The sequence below is a fragment of the Trichosurus vulpecula genome, chromosome 3 (genome assembly GCF_011100635.1).
Source record: "Trichosurus vulpecula isolate mTriVul1 chromosome 3, mTriVul1.pri, whole genome shotgun sequence".
NCBI lineage: Eukaryota > Metazoa > Chordata > Mammalia > Diprotodontia > Phalangeridae > Trichosurus > Trichosurus vulpecula.
This window is the reverse complement of record NC_050575.1, coordinates 273,962,782-273,982,132: the sequence shown is the minus strand read 5'-3', so window position 1 is coordinate 273,982,132 and position 19,351 is coordinate 273,962,782. Positions and strand designations below refer to the sequence as shown.

Genomic DNA, 19,351 nt, shown 5'->3' with positions numbered 1-19,351 from the left:
GTAGGGATCAATAATCTCACTTGACAGCTCTTTTCAGTATCTAAGTATGTAGTTCATCTGTGAAACTTTAACTTGTTAGAGGGCAGGCATTTTCTTCTCATTTCTTCACTTATCTTGGGTATCAACACCCTCAAGAGCCATTTTTGTTCTCTTCATTCTATTCAAAACTGCCTTCTCCTTGTCAGACAAAGCAAAACGAGGGGATCAGCTGATCCTCCTCTCTGCTATCAGTTATCATATTCACCTTCTGCTATGCACATAGGTGGTTCTGGACAAATGTAGATTGCTTGATTGGTCAGGAAATCCTATGTTTTCTTTTAATTCGTTTTCTTCTATATGACTAAAAGAAGTTATCTTGTTTTTATTTATTTGGGTTTTTTTTTTTTTGCTTGTCTTAACCCATTCAGAACCTTAGCATTCCCAAAGCAATTCTTATAAAACTACAATAGGCTTTTGTATTTATTCTGAGTTGCCTTCCCCAGAGGATAGAGGGCAGGGCTTGGAGTCAGGAAGACTCAACTTTCTGAGTTCAGATCTGAACTCAGATACTTCCTATCTGTGTGACCCTGGGAAAGTCACTTAACCCTGTTTGCCTCAGTTTCCTCATCTGTAAAATGAGCTGGAGAAGGAAACGGCAAAGCACTCCAGTATCTTTGCCAAGAAAACACCAAATAAAGTCAACAAGAGTTGGACATGACTGAAAATGACAGAACAACAAGTCTTTCTCTGCTTTTTTCTTCTGACATTTAAAAAAAATCTGAGTTGATTCCTGGGTTTCATTTTGATATCTTAAGACTTAGGCCCTTTGGCCAGACCGCTCCTGCTTTCACTACTTTTCGTTTCCAACTTAATCACAAATTCTAAATTGAAACTGGTGGTTTGTGCCAAGGTCCCCATCATTTTCCCCTCAGAAGGCAGTGGGAATCAGATTCAGAGTACTTCCTTCATCGGTTTCTCCTCCTTTCGAAGGATAAAGTTATTACTAAGGCAAATCAAGAAAGTATTAGCCACCCTGCTTTTGTTGAGGGGAAAAAATGCAAAACTCTTTTCAGATGTCCAGATGATTGTAGTTTCCCCAGGCACTGTTCAGTTCAGCAAGCATTTATTAAGTGCCTGCTATACACAAGGTTGAAGAGACAAAAATACAAAGTAGCGCCTGGTCTAGGAGATTACATTGGAGGGCAGAGGAGGAATGGTAACATACCACATGGACAGAAGTTAAGAAGACAGAATAGATGCAAAGTCAATACAAAGTAACTCTGGGAGGTGGGGACAGAACAGTTAGTGGTGAGGGACTGTGGAAAGAGCTCTCCCCAAGCTGAGCATTGGAAGCGAGTTAAGGACTCTAAGTAGTGGAGGTGAAGAGGAAAGTATGAAATGAGGACAGTACCTTGGCTCATTCCTATTCCATTAGAATTTTAGAAGAGGACTCTCTCCTGACTATCTGCCTCTGCCTGCTTTTCTATCCTGCATGTCTGGGTGTCTTTGGTACCAAAAAGAACTGGGTGGCTGAGTTTAAGTATTGGAAGAGGGCATCAGATGAATGGGCAAGATAGACAATTCTTTCACTGACTGGTCACAGCAGAGCTGGAGCAGAGAAGAACAGGTGTGCCAGACCTTCCACCTAAAGGTATACTTTCATTTCAGGGTAACAGTAGAGGAGGAGTTTAGTGCTTTGAGACCACCTGTACAAAGCCTGAATGTGACCCACATGTGTAAAATCAGTATTTTTCAATATTTCACTTAGAATCAATAGTTCACTTGGAAAACAAATAAAGGGACTCCAGGTGTGAAGGGGCATGCAATCCCATTCTGATTGGATATACATTTTAAAGCTCTATCTTTTTCTTGGGATTTATTTACTAGTTCCTTATCCCAGTTTTCTATGTATCTATCCCTCCATTGGATTTATTACCTCTGTATTAAGCTTGTGCTATTTCCCAAACTTCTCTGTCTCTGCCCCGCCTCCTCATTAAGGGGGTTAGTAGTATACTCTAAATGAAAGATTGCTTTTATTTCTCTTTCTGTTGATCTTCACCCAAACACTGTCCACCATGCTTCCCTCCTCTTGTTCCAGGATGTTTTTACGATGTGGCACAGTGAATAAACTGCTGGGCCTGGAGTCAGGAAGACCTGAGTTCAAATCCAGCCTCAGATACTTACTACCTTTGTGATCCTGGGCAAGTCACTTAATTTCTGCCTCCCTTAGTTTCCCCATCTGTAAAATGGGAATAATAGCACCTGCCTCCCAGGGCTGTTGTTAGGATAAATTTAGATAATATTTATAGAGTGCTCTGTACACCTCAAGGTGCTGTATAAATGCTTGCTATTATGGTTGTGATTATTGTCTTCCTTGCCCTTTTTTGGTCTGTCATCTTTCTCTTGAATAAGTTATGCCCTTCCCAAGTTGTATTCCAATCCTGGACCTCATCTGACCACAGCTCAGTGAGACCTGTGAGGGAAAATTTGACTTCTCACATTAAGATCTGTAGTTCACTTTGTTTTTCAATTGTTCTTCCCCCATTTGTGTATAAAAATTTGAATCCTTTCTTGTAATTTGTCTAATGCTAACCTCTGGGTGTTTTAACTGATAGCTTTCTTGCATTGCAGCTATTTTATATGGTTTCTAGCTTGTTGGACATAAGTGGGAAGTTTTCCAGTGCTCCCCAAACCCGTCCTGATTAGATTTACAAAATTCCAGATAAGAGCATTCTTATCAGCCATCGTTAGATGTGCTCCCTTCTTGGCCAAGAGTCTATATTGCCTATATTGTAAGCCATTGACCAGAAATCCAGATCTCATTCTCATATTCTCTCTTCTTGCCTCAAAATTTCTCTTTTCTTAATTTTTAATTAATTTAATTAATTTCATTGAAAAGAGTGACCAAAACCTCACCTTTGCCTATTGTAGATATTATTTACTTGTTAAGACTGTAATTTTTTATATAACTTTCTGGGTTCCTTCTGGCAGTAACATTTGTGCCCATATATATCACTCAAGGTTGATAGTAGTCATTGGCCTTAGACAAAAGATGATATTAAAAAACCAAAAAAACTAAGTATTCTTTTTCCTGATAAGAATATGTGTTTTCTTTCCAGGAGGGTCAAACTTATGTTGGCAGAGAAGATGCTTCAACAGAGCAAGATATTGGTAAGAAATCTATGGCACATCTTTCTTTCCTTTTGGCTATATTACTTAATATGTAAGCAATGAATGAGCTTCTGTTGATCGGTCTGAATTGGACTTGGTTTAAGTAAATAACCTGCTTTTTAAATTATTTTTTACATTTTTGTTATTTTGAAAGCTGCCTTAAAACTGTAGCATGGAGAACAATTCTAATTCAAAATAAATGTGTAAGCTTGCACTTATTCCCTGCAACACACACGTGGGGGCAGATTTTCTGCGTGTTTGACACTTCAGTTTGAAGGGACTCAAGAAGATGCTGCAGTGAGAACAACAGTAGCAGCAATAACAGCAGTAATGATAGCTGGGATTTACATAGCACCTACTATGTGCCAGCACTGCTAAGTGTCTTACACAGCACTGGGAGGTAGATCCTGTTATCATCACCATTTTATATTTGGAGAAACTGAGGCAAATAGAGGTCAAGGTCACATAGCTAAGTGAGTGATGCGGGGTCTGAACTCTGGTCTTCTTGGCTTCAGGCCAAGTGCCTCCTAGTTGCCTCATACTGATAGTTTGCAACTTTTTATGTACAGTTCTGGAGAAACTGAATAATGACGTTTTGAGAGTAAAGATAGAGATGATGTGAACGCCAGTTCCTAGAGTGATCATTCATACCTCAGTGATCCCTCTTCTCCCCCGCCCCCAGAAAAAAAAAAAAATCTGTGCTTTGCCTATAGCAATGCAGATCACACCCTCAGGTGAAGAACGTTGTTAGACTTGACTTGGATGATCTTGGACAACGGAAACTATCCATTGCCAGGCCTATCCTCAGAGCTTTTCTAGAACAGAATGTCAAGACTGAACTGGTGTTCCATTGGTAGAGTTATAGAACTTTGGTTCAGAGCCACATCCCAATCAAATATCAAAGGAAGGCTTTATTGGAGGATCTTAAAAAATCGTAACTCACACAAAAATGATGTAAACCCATTTGATTTTTGATAGATGAAGTGACCAGGTTTATTATATCATAGGGCTAATCAGCAGGCATTTTTTTGCCTAGTTCACTCCTCCAGAATAGAACCCTAGCATTCTCATCTTTTCTGGATAATGCTCCCAGAAGAGAGTTCTTTCCCAAATGCTGCAGACTGTGACCTTTGAATGTGTTTTCAGTCTACTTTCCTTGGGGTTCTTTGGAATGGTGCTGTATCATTCCTTGGACATCCTAAGCATAAGCCTGAGCTACCTACACCTGGGATACTGCTTCCAAGATATAGAAAGGGGTCACTCATTTGCCTGCATTGCTATCCTCTTGCCGCCTCCTTAGTAGTTAATTTATAAGCTTTCCTATCACTTCCTATGTCAATGAAATATCATCAAAATGACAAAAGGTATGGTAGAGAAAAAAATCAATTATAGACTGTTTTAGCTCAGAAAATTAAAAATAATCATTTTTGAAAAGATTATTTTCCTATGTCAGTAACTCCCACACTTACTTTATACAATAATCTGCGGCCATCTTTTATGTTCTGAGGTGTGTTACAAAATTCCTAGGTACTTGTAATATATGACTTTGAATGTCCTATATTTAAAATTTTTTATAGTCTAGAATCATTAATCTGAGTGGCATCTTAGAGATTAATCTTTAATCTATTCCCATTTTGTGCAGATTATGAAACTAAAGCCTAGAGAGGTGAAGGGATGGACCCAGAGTAACGTAACTAGTTAGGGTCGAAGTTAGGATTTGCATCTGGCTCTCATGCCTCCAAGTCCCCTGCATTTTGTACCATACTCCCAGCTTCCATTTTATAGAACACATTTGTAGAATTCAAAGGGATTTGTAAGATCAAAGAAAGTATTGTGAATCCATACAGGAGGGACAAAAGAGAAGAGCTGGTATAAAAGAGAGCATCTTCCTCATTATTTGTTGATTTATTTCACAATACAGTTCTTCATGGCCTAGATTTGGAAAGTGAGCACTGTGTCTTTGAAAATGTCAATGGAACAGTGACTTTGATACCACTCAATGGATCTCAGTGCTCCGTGAATGGGATTCAGATCTTAGAAGCTACACACCTGAATCAAGGTATTTGGCTGAGGACCTTTTCCCTAGTACCTTGTAATGTTTTATTATTGTATTGTGTTGTAAAAAATACAATAATAAATGTGTTTGTTCTTATTCAGTAATAAGCAGCAATGTTTATTATTGTATCACATGCTATCTGTGGATAAGAATGTAATTAGACAATGAAATTTTATCCTAAATTTGTTAACTGGTTTTGCAGGAATATAATAGAAAGGCTTTTTTTTTTTTTTAATCATTGTGTGTTTCTCTTGAGCTTCCTTGAGTTAGGATTTCCTCCTGCTATTTAATACTCAGCATGTCCATGGGCAGCTGGGTGGCACAGTGGATAGATTGCTGTGCCTGGAATCAGGGAGAATCATCTTTCTGACTTAAAATCTGGCCTCAGTTGTTTACTGACTGTGTGATCTTGGGCAAGTCACTTAACCCTGATTGTCTCCATTTCCTCATGTGTAAAATTACCTGGAGAAGGAAGCAACAAACCACTCTAGTACCTTTACCAAGAAAACCCCAATGATGTCATGAAGAATTGAGCGTGACTGAAGCAACCAAACAACAAATGACCAGAACAGAACTCATCTTCACCCTTTTCCCTTTGCACCCCATCTCTGTTTTTTTTTTCTATTTCTGTTGAGAGCATCACCAGTCTTCAAGTCATTCAGGTTTGAAACCACTGACTCATTTTTTACTTTCTCTTCTCTTTCAGCTTCTCACCTGCCCTTATCAAAACCATTCCAAAGTTTTGTTCATTTTGCCTGCACAGTGTCTCTCACATCCATCTTTTTGTCTTCTGTCACCAGGTCACTGCCAATTCAGGCCCTCATCACCTCTCACCTTGATAGCTGCAATAACCTCTTGACTGGTCTACCTGTTTTCAATCTTTCCTCCCTGCAATCCATTTTCTACATAGCTGTCAAATTAATATTCTCAAGATCTGGGTCAGGCCAGATCACTCCTGCTCGGAACTCTTCAGTGACCCCTTATTATTGCCTCAAGGACAAATTACAAACTCCTTAAACTTAGCATTTAAAGCCTTCTCCAATCTGGCTTCCAGAGTTATTTCCTCTTCACATTCTTGATATTCTAGCAAAACTGGCTTGCTTGATGTTTCTGGAAATTGGCATTCCATGTTCCACCTTTTCATAGGCTATTCCCTTGTGATCTGTTATCTCTCTGTAGCTACCTCTGGAATCTCTAGCTTCCTTCAATACTTAACTCAAGTTCCACTATTTATGGGATTTACCCCCTCCTCCAGTTGTTATTCCTTCCTGAAATTCCTTATATTTACTTCTCTGTGTAATTTTGTCTTACTTCCTGTTTAATGTAAGAACCTTAAAGGATGCTATTGCTCTGTGTTTATTTTTATACTCCCAGTGTCTTCTATGGTGTTTTATATGCAGTAGTAACCTAATAAATGATAACTGAATTTAATGTTAACTCTTATTGTATTAGTGAATTCAAAGTGACCATGCATGTGTATTTTTTTTTAAAAAGTAGTATTTTATTCATACATACAAAGACCTGGGCTTCAAGTATTTAGATTTTCTAAAGCAGAGAAAATAATTACTTGTGGTGGTGTAGTTAAAAGAGCATTGGACTTTGATTCAGAAGACATGGGTGCTAGTCTTGACTCTGTCCCTTTTCCTAGAGGTGATACAACATAGTAGAAAGTACATTGGACTTGGAGTCAAGAAAACCACCTTTGAGGCCAAGCTTCATCCCATACTGCCTGTGTGGCGATGGGCAAGTTCCTGAATCTCTCTGAATCTCAGTTTTCATACCTATAAGGGGGGTAGGAGCTGCTTTGTAGACTGTAACCCATCATATGACTGTGAGCAGTTGTTCCTCCTCCTCCTCACTGTGCAGCTTTCCACAAGTCCCTTTCCTTCCAGAGTCTGTTTCTTGGTGTATGACGTGAAGGCTTTGGACTGGATTCTTTCTTAGCCTTTCAGCTCTCCCCTGGGGGCTGGGAGGGTGGGAGATTCTGATCATCTTTGCCCTCAGGTATGCCTTTCTGATCCTTGCTCGCTGTCAGAGCTGCCTGTACCATAGTCCCCATTCTTTGAGCTCTTTACCTTCAGGGTTTTCATCTTCACACTCTCTTTCTCCCCATTGAGAGCTTTTCTTTGACTCAGAAGGACTCCAGGAAGCTCTGGGATACTTTTCTTGCTGTTTCGTTTATGGTTTGGAATCTGTGGGGTTCTGTGACCTAATATGAGATATTAACCACCATGGCTAACATTATTGCTGTGGAATAACTGACATTTATATAACCAATTGCTTTACATGTCATATCATTTGACACTAAAACCAACCCTGGGAGGTAGGTCTTATGTATTATTATCCTCAATTTACAGATAAGGAAAATGAGGTTCAGAGAGGATAGGTGACTGGCAATGGTCACATAGCTCTTAAGTGTCGTCAGTGAGATTCACATTCGTGCTAGGACTGGGGTTCTCTCAGAATGCCATCATCTCCTTGCTGCATTTCCATGCTACATCAGGACAAGTAAACTCCCTTTTTGTTAAAGTGTTCAATGACTTGTGAGTGCCTCATTTTCTTTCAATATTGAACATGAACTCAAAGGCGATTGTCATCAGGCCAATCCCAAACAAAGTCCCATCTCTCCTGACTCTGTGTCTAGTTTTCTTTTCTCTACACCACGTTGACTTTCTTATTTCCCCAAATCCAATGTCATGAAAGGTACTACAGACTATACTCCACCTACAAGATTAGAATTACCTGCACTCAGATTTAGGATTTAACTTTTATCCTACTTTCTCATCTTCAGAAATTCTTACTCTGATACCTCACTGTGTTATAAAAGTGATCCTTGGTGTTCAAAGGCTATTCCAGCAGAATCCAAGCTATGGCATATTATATCATACTGGAAATATTTCAAGTATGGTAATAGAAATAGATAGTCTGAGGACCCAATCTAGCCCAGTTATGGAAAGGCTCAGCATCAGGACAAATCCTTTGACCATAGCAACTCGGGGAGTAAAGAAAAATAAAAAATAATACAAAGTGGCCCTCAATCCTGTGTTGCCTCCTTATGCTCCTGCAATTACAGTGGTCAAGTGATAGAAAAATGAGCAGAGGGTGCTATAAATCAGTTATTGCACTATCTGTAGGCTATTACTTAGCTGCCATTTCTCCAAATGTGAAGTCCTTATGTACTGACCAGTAAGTGAACATGCTGCTGGAGGAACCGTACCAATCTTGAAATTTTCACTTTAAATCAAAAGAAAAGAAAGAAGCAAGTTGTAGCTTAATGGAAGGAATAGATCACAGCCTTTCCTTAGGGAGACAAATCAAGGATTTGGCAGAATTGGTTTTATTATGCACCCAAAAGCAATAGGAAACAGTCATCTTATAAAACATTTAGTCAACTCAAATATTTTTTATATTATTTACCCAAAAAACCCCATGATAATAATTGTTGCTTATGCACCAGCATCTTCTCAAAAAAAAAATCCAAAAATCAATTACTAAATATTTATTAAGTACCTACTACATGTCAGGAATTGTGCAAGGTGTTGAGAATTTGAATACACAAGCAAACCATTCATCGCACTCGGGTAGCTTGTGTTCTACAGGGATGAAGAGGTAGAGAAATTCTATGACAAGTTTAATTATATCCTACAAATTAAATCAATATGTAAGTATGTGATACTTGGGAACTTCAATGCAAAGTTGAAAATAATGGAGGATGTCAAGAAATATATTGGCAATAAGGATCAGGAATAAGGAAGGAGAGAGTTTAAAGACTTGTAGACTATACTGAAGCCTGATGCCTTTCTATACAGTGAATACTTTATTTGAGAAAAAAAAGTTATCTATTTTATTTATACATACATATATATATATATATATATATATAGGGAGAGAGAGAGAGGTAGAGAGAGAAAGAGGGAGAGAGAGAGAGAGAGAGGGAGAGAGAGAGAGAGAGAGAGAGAGAGAGAGACAGAGAGCGAGAGAGAGAGAGAGAGAGAGAGATAAAGATATACCTTTACCAAATGATATATTTTAGCAAATGGAGGAAGGTAATAATTCTTGATTTAGCTATTTACCTATAATCAGACCACTGTCTTTTTAGAACAAAGATCAAAATTAATGCAAAGGTAGAATGAGAAAAAGATAGTACATAAAATTGAAATAATGCAATTGACCCATTCATATAATCAACATTCCACATTAAATCACATCTTTTCCATCATGTAGTTGGTTGAGAAATTCAGAGTGCAATATTCCACAGTATGTATAGTTTATTAAATATTTTTAAATAAAAAAGAATTTGATTAGGTAGAGCAAAAGAGATGGAAGAAAGTGGCATTAGTTGCTTTCAAGAAATTGCAAAGCTTTAATGGCTTTGAACTTCTTTGAGAAACAGAGGCCCATGTTCTTAATATGAAAGTTCTACTAGTGTTGCTCTGTGGCTCTGAGTAATAGAACACTACAGTCTCCAAAAATTTAAACATGAGTATTACACAGAGGACAGTGGAGAGTGGCTTGATTACTATGTGATATATGTGAACAGGCTGTAGCTTATTACAAATATACAGTTTTGAAGGAGAGTAAATTACATCATTAGGGGAAGTATGATGAGCTAGTTATGTGTCAGTAATGAGGGATAACCAGTGACTGGTTCGTGTAACCTACTAGTCAGTCAATAGTCAGTAGACATTTGTTAAACACCTACTATGTGCCAGACACATAGTAGGGGATACAAATATAAAAAAGAAAGACAGTCCCTGCCCTCAATCTAATGAAGGAAGACAATACACAAAAGAAAACTGAAAGGGGTAGGGGAACGAGAGGTATCTGAAAACCAAGGCATGTTGCATAAATGAAAGAATTCTGAAATGGGTATTGCCAAGTTTGTTTCAACAATCTGGCTAGCAGCTGCTGTGGGGGTGTAAAACCAACAACAAGCAGCTCACGGAACGCTGCAAGCCTAGGTTCTTTTGATCTGCTTTACTAAGGAAAGCAACATTAAGGCGTTAGCAATCTCAATTTAATCCAGCATACAAATATCATTCACTTAGTTCAGGGGAAAAAGCCAGCACCCTGAACTTCAGAGCAAATACAAACAAACTACAAACAGACCAAATACAATTCATAGTTACCAAGAAAACCATCAACATCTGAGTTCAGCGGGAAGGCCCTTAGAGCGGCTTCCCAGAGTCCCTCACCTCCAGGAATGAGAGCCTTAAGCAAATAACTTTGTTCTCCCTTTTTATACAGTTTCAGATGTCATCAACCATCATCTGAGTGACCAAAACTTGAGCTCCTATGATTGGCTGTAGTGTTAACATCTCCCTTCATTGGCCCCACCTGGAGCCCCACCTTAGTTACCAATTCACATCCACATAGGCTTAGCACCTAATAGATAGGGGTTTGGGCCTGGGGCTTAGCACCTAGTAAGACTCAATCAAAGACACTAAATTAATCAAAGGAAACAAAGACCAAACTCTTCAAGGATCCCCAATACACTAAGTTGTCCCTTACCTTAAATGGAAGCATTTATGACTCCTCACTTCAATCAGAGGGACAGATAGTATTGATCAGGCATGAGTAACAAGGCTGTTTATATTGCATTGTAAGATGATGAAATTTCCCAATTATGAATTTACTGGGAGCATGGTGGTGAAGCCAAAGAAGTCTGAAAGGAGTTTAGCCTGGTGAGAAATCAGGAGATGTGAGACTGTACTATCCTTGTGAAATCAGAAGAGGTTGAGAAATCTTCTAGCATGTTGGGTAGAAAACCCATAGCAAACTTAAGAGTTGCCTGGCATAGAAAGGCATAGATTTTTGCTATTTGCACATTATGTTGTAAAATCCTTCTCTTGGCTACAAACAAATGAGGTGGGGGGCACATTGTTGTGAAATAGTTGTGAAAAAAATTTCAGGGTAAGCTCAATATGGGTCAGCAGTGTAAAGTGGCAACCAAAAAAGGTAATTAGATCTTTAGCTTCATTAAGGGAGATATCACTTGCAGAAATGGGGAGGTCATAGTCCTACTGTTTCATCAAGAGATTTATATTGTGCCTTGGACAGTATGTCCTAGTGGATAGAGAGCTGGCCTTGAAGTTTACAAGACCTGGGATCAAATTCTGCCTACAGTTAATACTGACTGATTGACCCTGGACAAGTCACTTAACTTCTGTGTTCTAGGTAGTGTTTAGCTTATAATTAGACTAAAATTGCTAAGATTATAAATGGTGGAGAAGGTTCCCAACTCCACTGATAGAGGGAGTTTCCTCCACCAATGAGATCCTAGGTGCAGTTCCTATCCCTATCTGGACACCATATTGCAGAAGTTCAGTGTTAAGCTAGAGAATATCCAGAGGCAGATAGCCAGCATTGCGAAGGGCCTCGAAGACATCTCATCCGAGGATCAGTTGAAAGAACTGGGCATTGTTAATTTAGAGAAGAGAAGACTCCAGAGACATGATTGCTGTCTTCATGTATTTGGAGGCCTGTTATGTGAGAGAGGTATTAGATGTGCTATCTGGTTCTATAAGACAGGATAAGGAATAAAGGGCAAATGTTGCAGAGAGCTCAATTTAGGTTTGAGGTCTGGAGAAACTTTCTAACAATTGTAGTGGTCCAAAGTGGAATGAATTGGCTTAAAGGATTGTGAGTTCCCTGTCTTTGGAGTTTCTCAAGAAGAGGCTGGATAACCACTTGTGTTGGTGCGTTGTAGTGGGGATTCCTCTCACATATGAGTTCTGTGAGATACCTGCCAAAAACCCTTTCAATGTGTAATTGTGTGATTTTTTGGAGGAAATACCAGATTGATGTAATCTCAGGTCCCTTTGAGTTCAGCTACCTGAACCCCTAAGTTATTATAAATGTCTGTTTGGGCTTAGCAAGAACAAAGTTCCCGTCCTTCAGTTTTCTCTTTGCTTACAGAGTACAAATTATTTTTATCCATTGACCTTTGCCCTCACTTGAACTTTCATATGGACAACGCAAGTCTATTAAAACATTCGTTGTCAGGTTAAAGATGATTGGAACTAAAAACTTTTGCTTAATATTAATGATTAAAGTCACTGTATGGCTTATCCAAGGAAAGTGGTTGCAGTAATTGGTATTCAAGGTTAATTGTCAGGATGTTCTTTCCCTGAAGGGTGCTATTAATTGTTTTACTCCTGTGATGGCATGATTTTCAATTCTGATGGTTTAGAACACCTCTGGCATTCTTCTGTGCCACAGACTTCTCAGTACCACTGCTAATGAAATAGAGGTAAAATGCTGTGTCAGAAGGTATTAGGATGCTAGAGTGTAGGGTCTAATTGTCCTTAACAAGTCTAAAGGCAATGAGATCCTACATTGTGTTATTTCCCAAGGCAATACATGATATAATCAAGTAGCAATGTGATTAAGATTTTTTTTTTAAATTTTACTTAGGCATTGCAGCCCTCCAGGCTATATGGGTGTCAAAAACCATAGAATTAAAGGATTAGAGTGAGTTCTTCCTTTAATTTAATCCATTTCATTTCAACACACATTTATGTACCTACTATGTGTGCAAGGCATTGCAATCAATCCTAGGCCTACAAAGATGAAAAACAACACAACTTCTACCCTTACATTCTGGTAAGGAGGATTCATTATATACACAATGACTATAATACCATCTTAAAATAATTCAGTATATAAAGGAGGTCAAACAGATTGGCACAACTCACTGTTTTATCTTCTTTTGAGCAATAATCCTAGGGCCCCTTTTACCACATAAGAAAATTAAAGGTTAAGATATGTGATTTGATTATTAATAACAACTAGCTAAGTGAACCGATGATGCCTCTTAGTCAAATACAAATTAGGAAAGGCTAGTCTGATGTTCCCATAACTTTAAATGTATAATGGTTGGATATTCAAACAGATATACTGGAGGGACTTTATGTTGCCTCCAGGATCAAATACACACTCCTAACCCCTTAAGGCACTCCACAGTCCTCATCCAGCCACCTGTCCTGCCTCATTTTATATTACTAAACCTCAGGCACTATGAATTTCAACCAAACGCAGCTGCTAGTTAAGACCCACTTCTCTCCTTCTTCTTTGCATTGCACCTACATTGCTCAGAATATACTTCTTCCTTATCTCCACCTTTCCAATACAATCCAATAAACATTTACTATGTGCTGGGTGCTGTGCTAAGCAATCACTTGGGATACAGTTAATAAAAAGAAAAATAGTCCTTACCCTCAAGGAGCTTACAGTCTAATGGGGGAAATGGTGCATAAAAAGAAGGCAGGAAAATGGGAGTAGGGTAGGTGAAGGGGACACTAAACTAGGGATTACCCAGTGCCGGGGTATTTTGTTCTGTGGAGTTGACACCAGGATGGGCAGCAGATGCAAAGAGGGTGAGCTGAGAGTCCACTTTCTGCCCCCCATAAAGCAAGGCATTGTAAGGAGCTTGGCACTCTGCTCTCCAGTAAGAGTGGAGAGGAGGCTGAGGGAAGTGGTATTAATCAAAGCTTTAGTTAGCAGCTTGGTGGTAAGTTTAGAAGTGATGAGCCTATTTTGACATGGTAGAGTTGAAACCAGGCAGAGTAGCACATACAAAGTAGAGTTTCATCTTTCAGTATCCTTAGCCACTTTTAAGGCTCAACTCATGTGCCATCTTTTCCTTGAAGGCTTTCTTGATGACCTGTCCCCCTGCCTTCTCTCACATGTATCACTGAGCTTTCCCTCAAATCACCTTACAGTTATTTAAGTGTGTACATGTACTAAGTTTCTTGAGGGCAGACTCTTTCATATCTGGCTTTTCCTCCTCAGTGTCAAAGCATAATTCTCTGAACATAGTTGCTTGTTGAATTGAACTCAAGGGAGGAGGGAAATGAGAAGAGGTGTCATGGGTCAGATGACTCTCAATCCTGGGAGGATTTCAGTGGATGAAAATGAAATAAGTGGCCCTTGTAGTTAGGTGGGGACAGATGCACAGATACAGATGAAGGCAGGACATTTGGGGAATAATTAACACAGTTTGGAAGGAGCCTGAAGTATAAGAAGGAGTGGGATTGTGGAACTCAAATGCCAGGCAAAGGAGTTTGTGTTTTGTTTGGTAGATTATAGGGGGTACATTGAAGGGTACCTCCCATTTAAATAGTGTCATAAGGTTCATAATGAATCTTCAGAACAGACTGTGCCTTGGCTACATTATTGATATGGCAGCTGGAAAACTTTGGTGATAGAACACAAAAGAATGCGCATGTAGATTTTTGATAGATTTGGATTATCTGTGTATGTATCTATATTTATGTATTTCTATTTCAGGGGCAGAGAATGAGGAAAGAGTTTAAACCTGTGATTTCTTTGGTATGATGCTCCTGGTGAGGATATTTTCCATCCTTGCAGATTGGCATCTGATCTGTAGCTCAGGCTTACAGCTTTGACTGAGCTACTGAGAGGAGTTGGTCACACACTAGTCACATGTGACCAGATGTGTCAGAGGCAGGACTTGAACCCAGGCCTTCTCTACTCTAAGATCAGTTCTCTATGCCTGGTGCCGTTCTGGAAGAAAATCAAGAATGAAATGCTAAGGAAAAGTGATTGATGTTATTTTCATTGAGAAAAATGCCCTGGTTTTGGGAAAGGGGAGTAAAAACATGGAGCAGTTGGGTTTGTTAACTTCATTGTCTTGAGTATTTTCATTTCTGTTTATAATTCATGCTATTACATTTTAAAGTTTGAATTGGAGATAACACAGTGATCCCCCTTGCTGTTCTATGCCCTTTCTGCACATGGACATTGATTCATTGTCTCTGGGCTTTTGGTGCCAAACCTCTAATTTTATAGCACTGTGTGACTGATTTACTTCTTTGCTACTAGTACTGATCTTTGGGACCAAACAGAGTAATCCTCCCTCCCTCCCTCTCTCTCTCTCTCTCTCTCTCTCTCTCTCTCTCTCTCTCTCTCCCCCACCCCACCCCACCCCCCTTTAATTGCCTGAAGACAGCTCTCATGCTTTTACCTCCTGCCTACATGGAACCTCTTGTCCCATCTTCATCCACTGAAATCTCCCACGAAACCTCTTGTGATCTCCTTCTAACCTTGAATCCTGCCACCCCTCCCCCCAACCCCACACCTCTAATTTTTCTCCAGGCTAAATATCCTCATATCTTTCAAACTCCTCGAGTGGAATGAACTTGAGCAACCTCACCATCCTGGTTGCCCTTTTGGGAACTCTATAAGATAGCAACATTCTTTCTAAAAAATGGCCTCAAAACAGACTAGAACATTGTCATGGTCTGGCCCAGGACAAGTATCATAGGAATTTCACTTTGATAGTCCTGTCTACTCTGCTGCTCCTAATACAACCAAAGATTGCTTTACCTTTCTTGGCCACCATATCACATTGTTGACTCTCTTTGAACTCTTAATTTGCTGTCTAACCCTGACTCCTTCTTGTATTCGGCAAAATGATTCTTTGAATCCAAATGTACAACATGACTGTTATCTCTATCACATTTCATCTTATTAATTTCAGGCCAGTATTCTAGTTTGTCAGGACTTTTTTTTTTTTAATCCTGTTATTGAAAGATAAGCTTGGGCAGGTTTTTACCATTTTGGAAAGGCTTAGACTATGGCTCTGGTAAATGACCAAGTCTTTTTTCCAAACACCGCCCTATGAAAAGGCTTATTACTAGTAGCCCACCAACTTTCCATGGAAACTGATGGGATAAAAGAGAAATTTCCAATGGCCCTCCATCATTTTTTTTTACCCCCTTCTGTTTCTTTAGACTGGCAGAGTGGTGGAAAAGTAGCCAGAGGGTGCTAACTGTATTGAACTCTACATTTGAGATCCTTGTTCTATGACCAGCAAGTAAATATATTGCCAGGGTAGATGCATGAATCTTGATTGTTTTGTTATGAATAAAACCAAAAGAAAATAATGGAAGAATGGTTCCTATGAACTCCTTGGAGAAGAAGAGAATATAGTTGGTGTACTGTGTTGTTGTTTTTTTTTTTTTACTGAATGTTTTTTTTTCTCAATTACATGTAAAAACAGTTTTTTTACATTTGTAATTTTTTGAGTTCCAAATTCTCTCTCCCCTCCTTAAGAAGGCAGGCATTTTGATTATACAAAAGAAAAATAAAGCAAAAAATTATGTTTAGCTCTGAATTCAGACTCTATTATTTGTTTCTGTGGAGGTGGATAGTTTTTCATCGTGGGTCCTTCTGTATTGTTTTATATCATTGTATTGCTGAGAGTAGCTAAGTCATTCAGTTGATCATCATATGATATTGCTGTTACTCTACAGATCATTTTTTCTTAAACCCAACACAATTAGCAGCATAGGTCAGGAAAAAGGAATGAGGGAAGCCAAAGACTTAGGGATTACATAGGAAGCTCGCATTCCTCTATCATGAACACTTTCTTCAAAAAATGAATTGGTAGGCACTGGAGCAGCAAATTATACTTTTGACAGATAGGATATGACTTGTTATAGAGGTGGAAGTTTTCCAAGAGACAGCCAACTGTTTCATATCATCAATTTGTCAGCATTGTTATCAGATTTAGTTAAAAAAAAAAGGAAGAAAGTATAATGAAAAAATATAATGCATACAGTTAAAAAAACTTAATATTAAACTATGTAAACAAATGATTAAAAATAAAATATGAGAAATGCATAACAAATTACATGGATACTAATGGTAATAATTTTATCTTGAAGTTTAACTAATGTAAATTAATTGCAGCAACAAGAAGAAGGGAAGAGGCCAGAAAGTACCTTAGTCAGCAAGCTCTGACTTCCTTGCCAAAAGGAGCAAGATGCTTTAAAGGGTTTTTATTTGATCATGAAAAAGCATTTGAGTTTTTAGAACATACCTTACCTTACAAACCCTATTACAGTAAGATGTCTTACCATCAGTACATCAGAATCTCTAGAAATTTCTTGGAATATATAACAGAAATAACTCCTTTTGGTGTCATTTTAATAATAAATATCAGCTAAAACATAAAACAAACATGTATTTTCACCAAAGGATACTTCACTGTGATAGTTGAGATCTAATGCAGAGCCAAGGTCAGAGAAGGATTCCCTGTGATCTCTGAAGGGAGGTGATGGTTCTCATGCTGACTGCGTCATGCCTATTACAGAGCTGCAAGTTATCTGTAGTAAATGACTTAAGGCAATATGGGTATACTATTCACAGAAGAAAGACCAAGTTGATGAAATATATCTGTCTATAGCCCAAATTTTGCTTCTAATAGAATTTGGCCATCATATGTATATATCTAGGATAGAAAGTACAGATGGACATGGGTTAGACCCACAGCTGAACAGTAGGAGAATAGGTAGGACTGCTTTTTGGAAACTTAAAAAGTTTTTTGTTTGTTTATTTTTTACTGACCCTAAGCTTCCCATGAAAAGAGAGGATTATTTAAAAATTAGATTTTTATTGCTATCTTTTTTTTTTCCACCTGGCTCTTTTTATTCATTTAATATTTTTGGTTTTCAGCATTGATTTTCACAAGAGTTTGAATTACAAATTTTCTCCCCATTTCTACCCTCCCTCCCACTTCAAGATGGCATATATTCTGATTGTGCTGTTCCCCAGTCAATCTGCCCTTCTGTTACCCCACTCCGCCCCCCATCCCCTTTTCCCTTACTTTCTTGTAGGGCAAGATAGATTTCTATGCCCCATTGCCTATATATCTTATTTCCTAGTTGCATGCAAAAACTTTTTTTTTGAACATCTGCTTTTAAAATTTTGAGTTCCAAGTTCTCTCCCCTCTTTCCTCCCCACCCACCCTCCCTAAGAAGACAGGCAATTCAACATAGGCCACATGTGTATCATTATGGAAAACCCCTCTACAATACTCATGTTGTGATTCGCTCCTTCCTATCCTATCCCCCTTTGTTCAATTTTCTCCCTTGACCCTGTCCCTTTTCAAAAGTGTTTCCTTTTGATTACCTCCTCCCCCATCTGCCCTTCCTTCTATCATCCCCCCCTTTTTTTAAATTCCCTTCCTCCTTCTTTCCTGTGGGGTAAGATACCCAATTGTGTATGTTAATCACTCTTGAGTTCAAATCCTATGAGAGCAAGATTCACTCATTCCCCCTCACCTGCCCCCCTCTTCCCTTCCAACAGAACTGCTTTTTCTTGCCACTTTTATGTGAGATAATTTACCCCATTCTATCTCTCCCTTCCTCCCTCTCTCAATATATTCCCCTCTCATCCCTTAATTTGATTTTATTTTTTTAGATATCATCCCTTCATATTCATCTCAACCTGTGCCCTCTGTCTATATATACATGTATATTCCCTTCAACTACCCTAATACTGAGAAAGGTCTCGTGAATTACACACATCATCTTTCCATGTAGGAATGTAAACAAAACAGTTCAACTTTAGTAAGTCCCTTATGATTGCTCTTTCCTGTTTACCTTTTCATGCTTCTCTTGATTCTTGTGTTTGAAAGTCAAATTTTCTATTCAGCTCTGGTCTTTTCATTGAGAAAGCTTGAAAGTCCTCTATTTTATTGAAAATCCATATTTTGCCTTGGAGCATGATACTCATTTTTGCTGGGTAGGTGATTCTTGGTTTTATTCCTAGCTCCATTGACCTCTGGAATATCATATTCAAAGCCCTTTGATCCCTTAATGTAGAAGCTGCTAGATCTTGTGTTATCTTGATTATGTTTCCACAGTATTCAATTTTTTTCCTTCTGGCTGCTTGCAATATTTTCTCATTGATCTGGGAGCTCTGGAATTTGGCAACAGTGTTCCTAAGAGTCCTTTTTTGGGGATCTTTTTGAGGAGGTGATCGGTGGATTCTTTCAATTTCTATTTTATTCTCTGGCTCTAGAATATCAGGGCAGTTCTCCTTGATAATTTCTTGAAAGATGATATCTAGGCTCTTTTTTGATCATGGCTTTCAGGTAGTTCAACAATTTTTAAATTATCTCTCCTGGATCTATTTTCCAGGTCAGTGGTTTTTCCAATGAGATATTTCACTTTGTCTTCCACTTTTTTCATTCCTTTGGTTCTGTTTTATAATATCTTGATTTCTCATAAAGTCACTAGTTTCCACTTGCTCCAATCTAATTTTTAAGGTAGTATTTTCTTCAGTGGTCTTTTGGACCTCCTTTTCCATTTGGCTAATTCTGCCTTTCAAGGC

The 19,351-nt window shown here is 38.6% G+C and overlaps 1 protein-coding gene across 4 annotated transcripts in view; it reads left to right on the top strand.

Annotated features, from left to right (window-relative positions):
* Positions 1-19,351, top strand: part of KIF16B (kinesin family member 16B) — a 385,946-nt gene that overhangs the window by 186,143 nt on the left and 180,452 nt on the right. For all 4 annotated transcript variants that reach the window (XM_036749261.1, XM_036749260.1, XM_036749262.1 and 1 more), the window contains exons 14-15: positions 3,099-3,150; positions 5,072-5,209. In XM_036749261.1, coding sequence (XP_036605156.1) covers positions 3,099-3,150; positions 5,072-5,209 — 190 coding nt within the window. The remainder of the gene's footprint in view (positions 1-3,098; positions 3,151-5,071; positions 5,210-19,351) is intronic.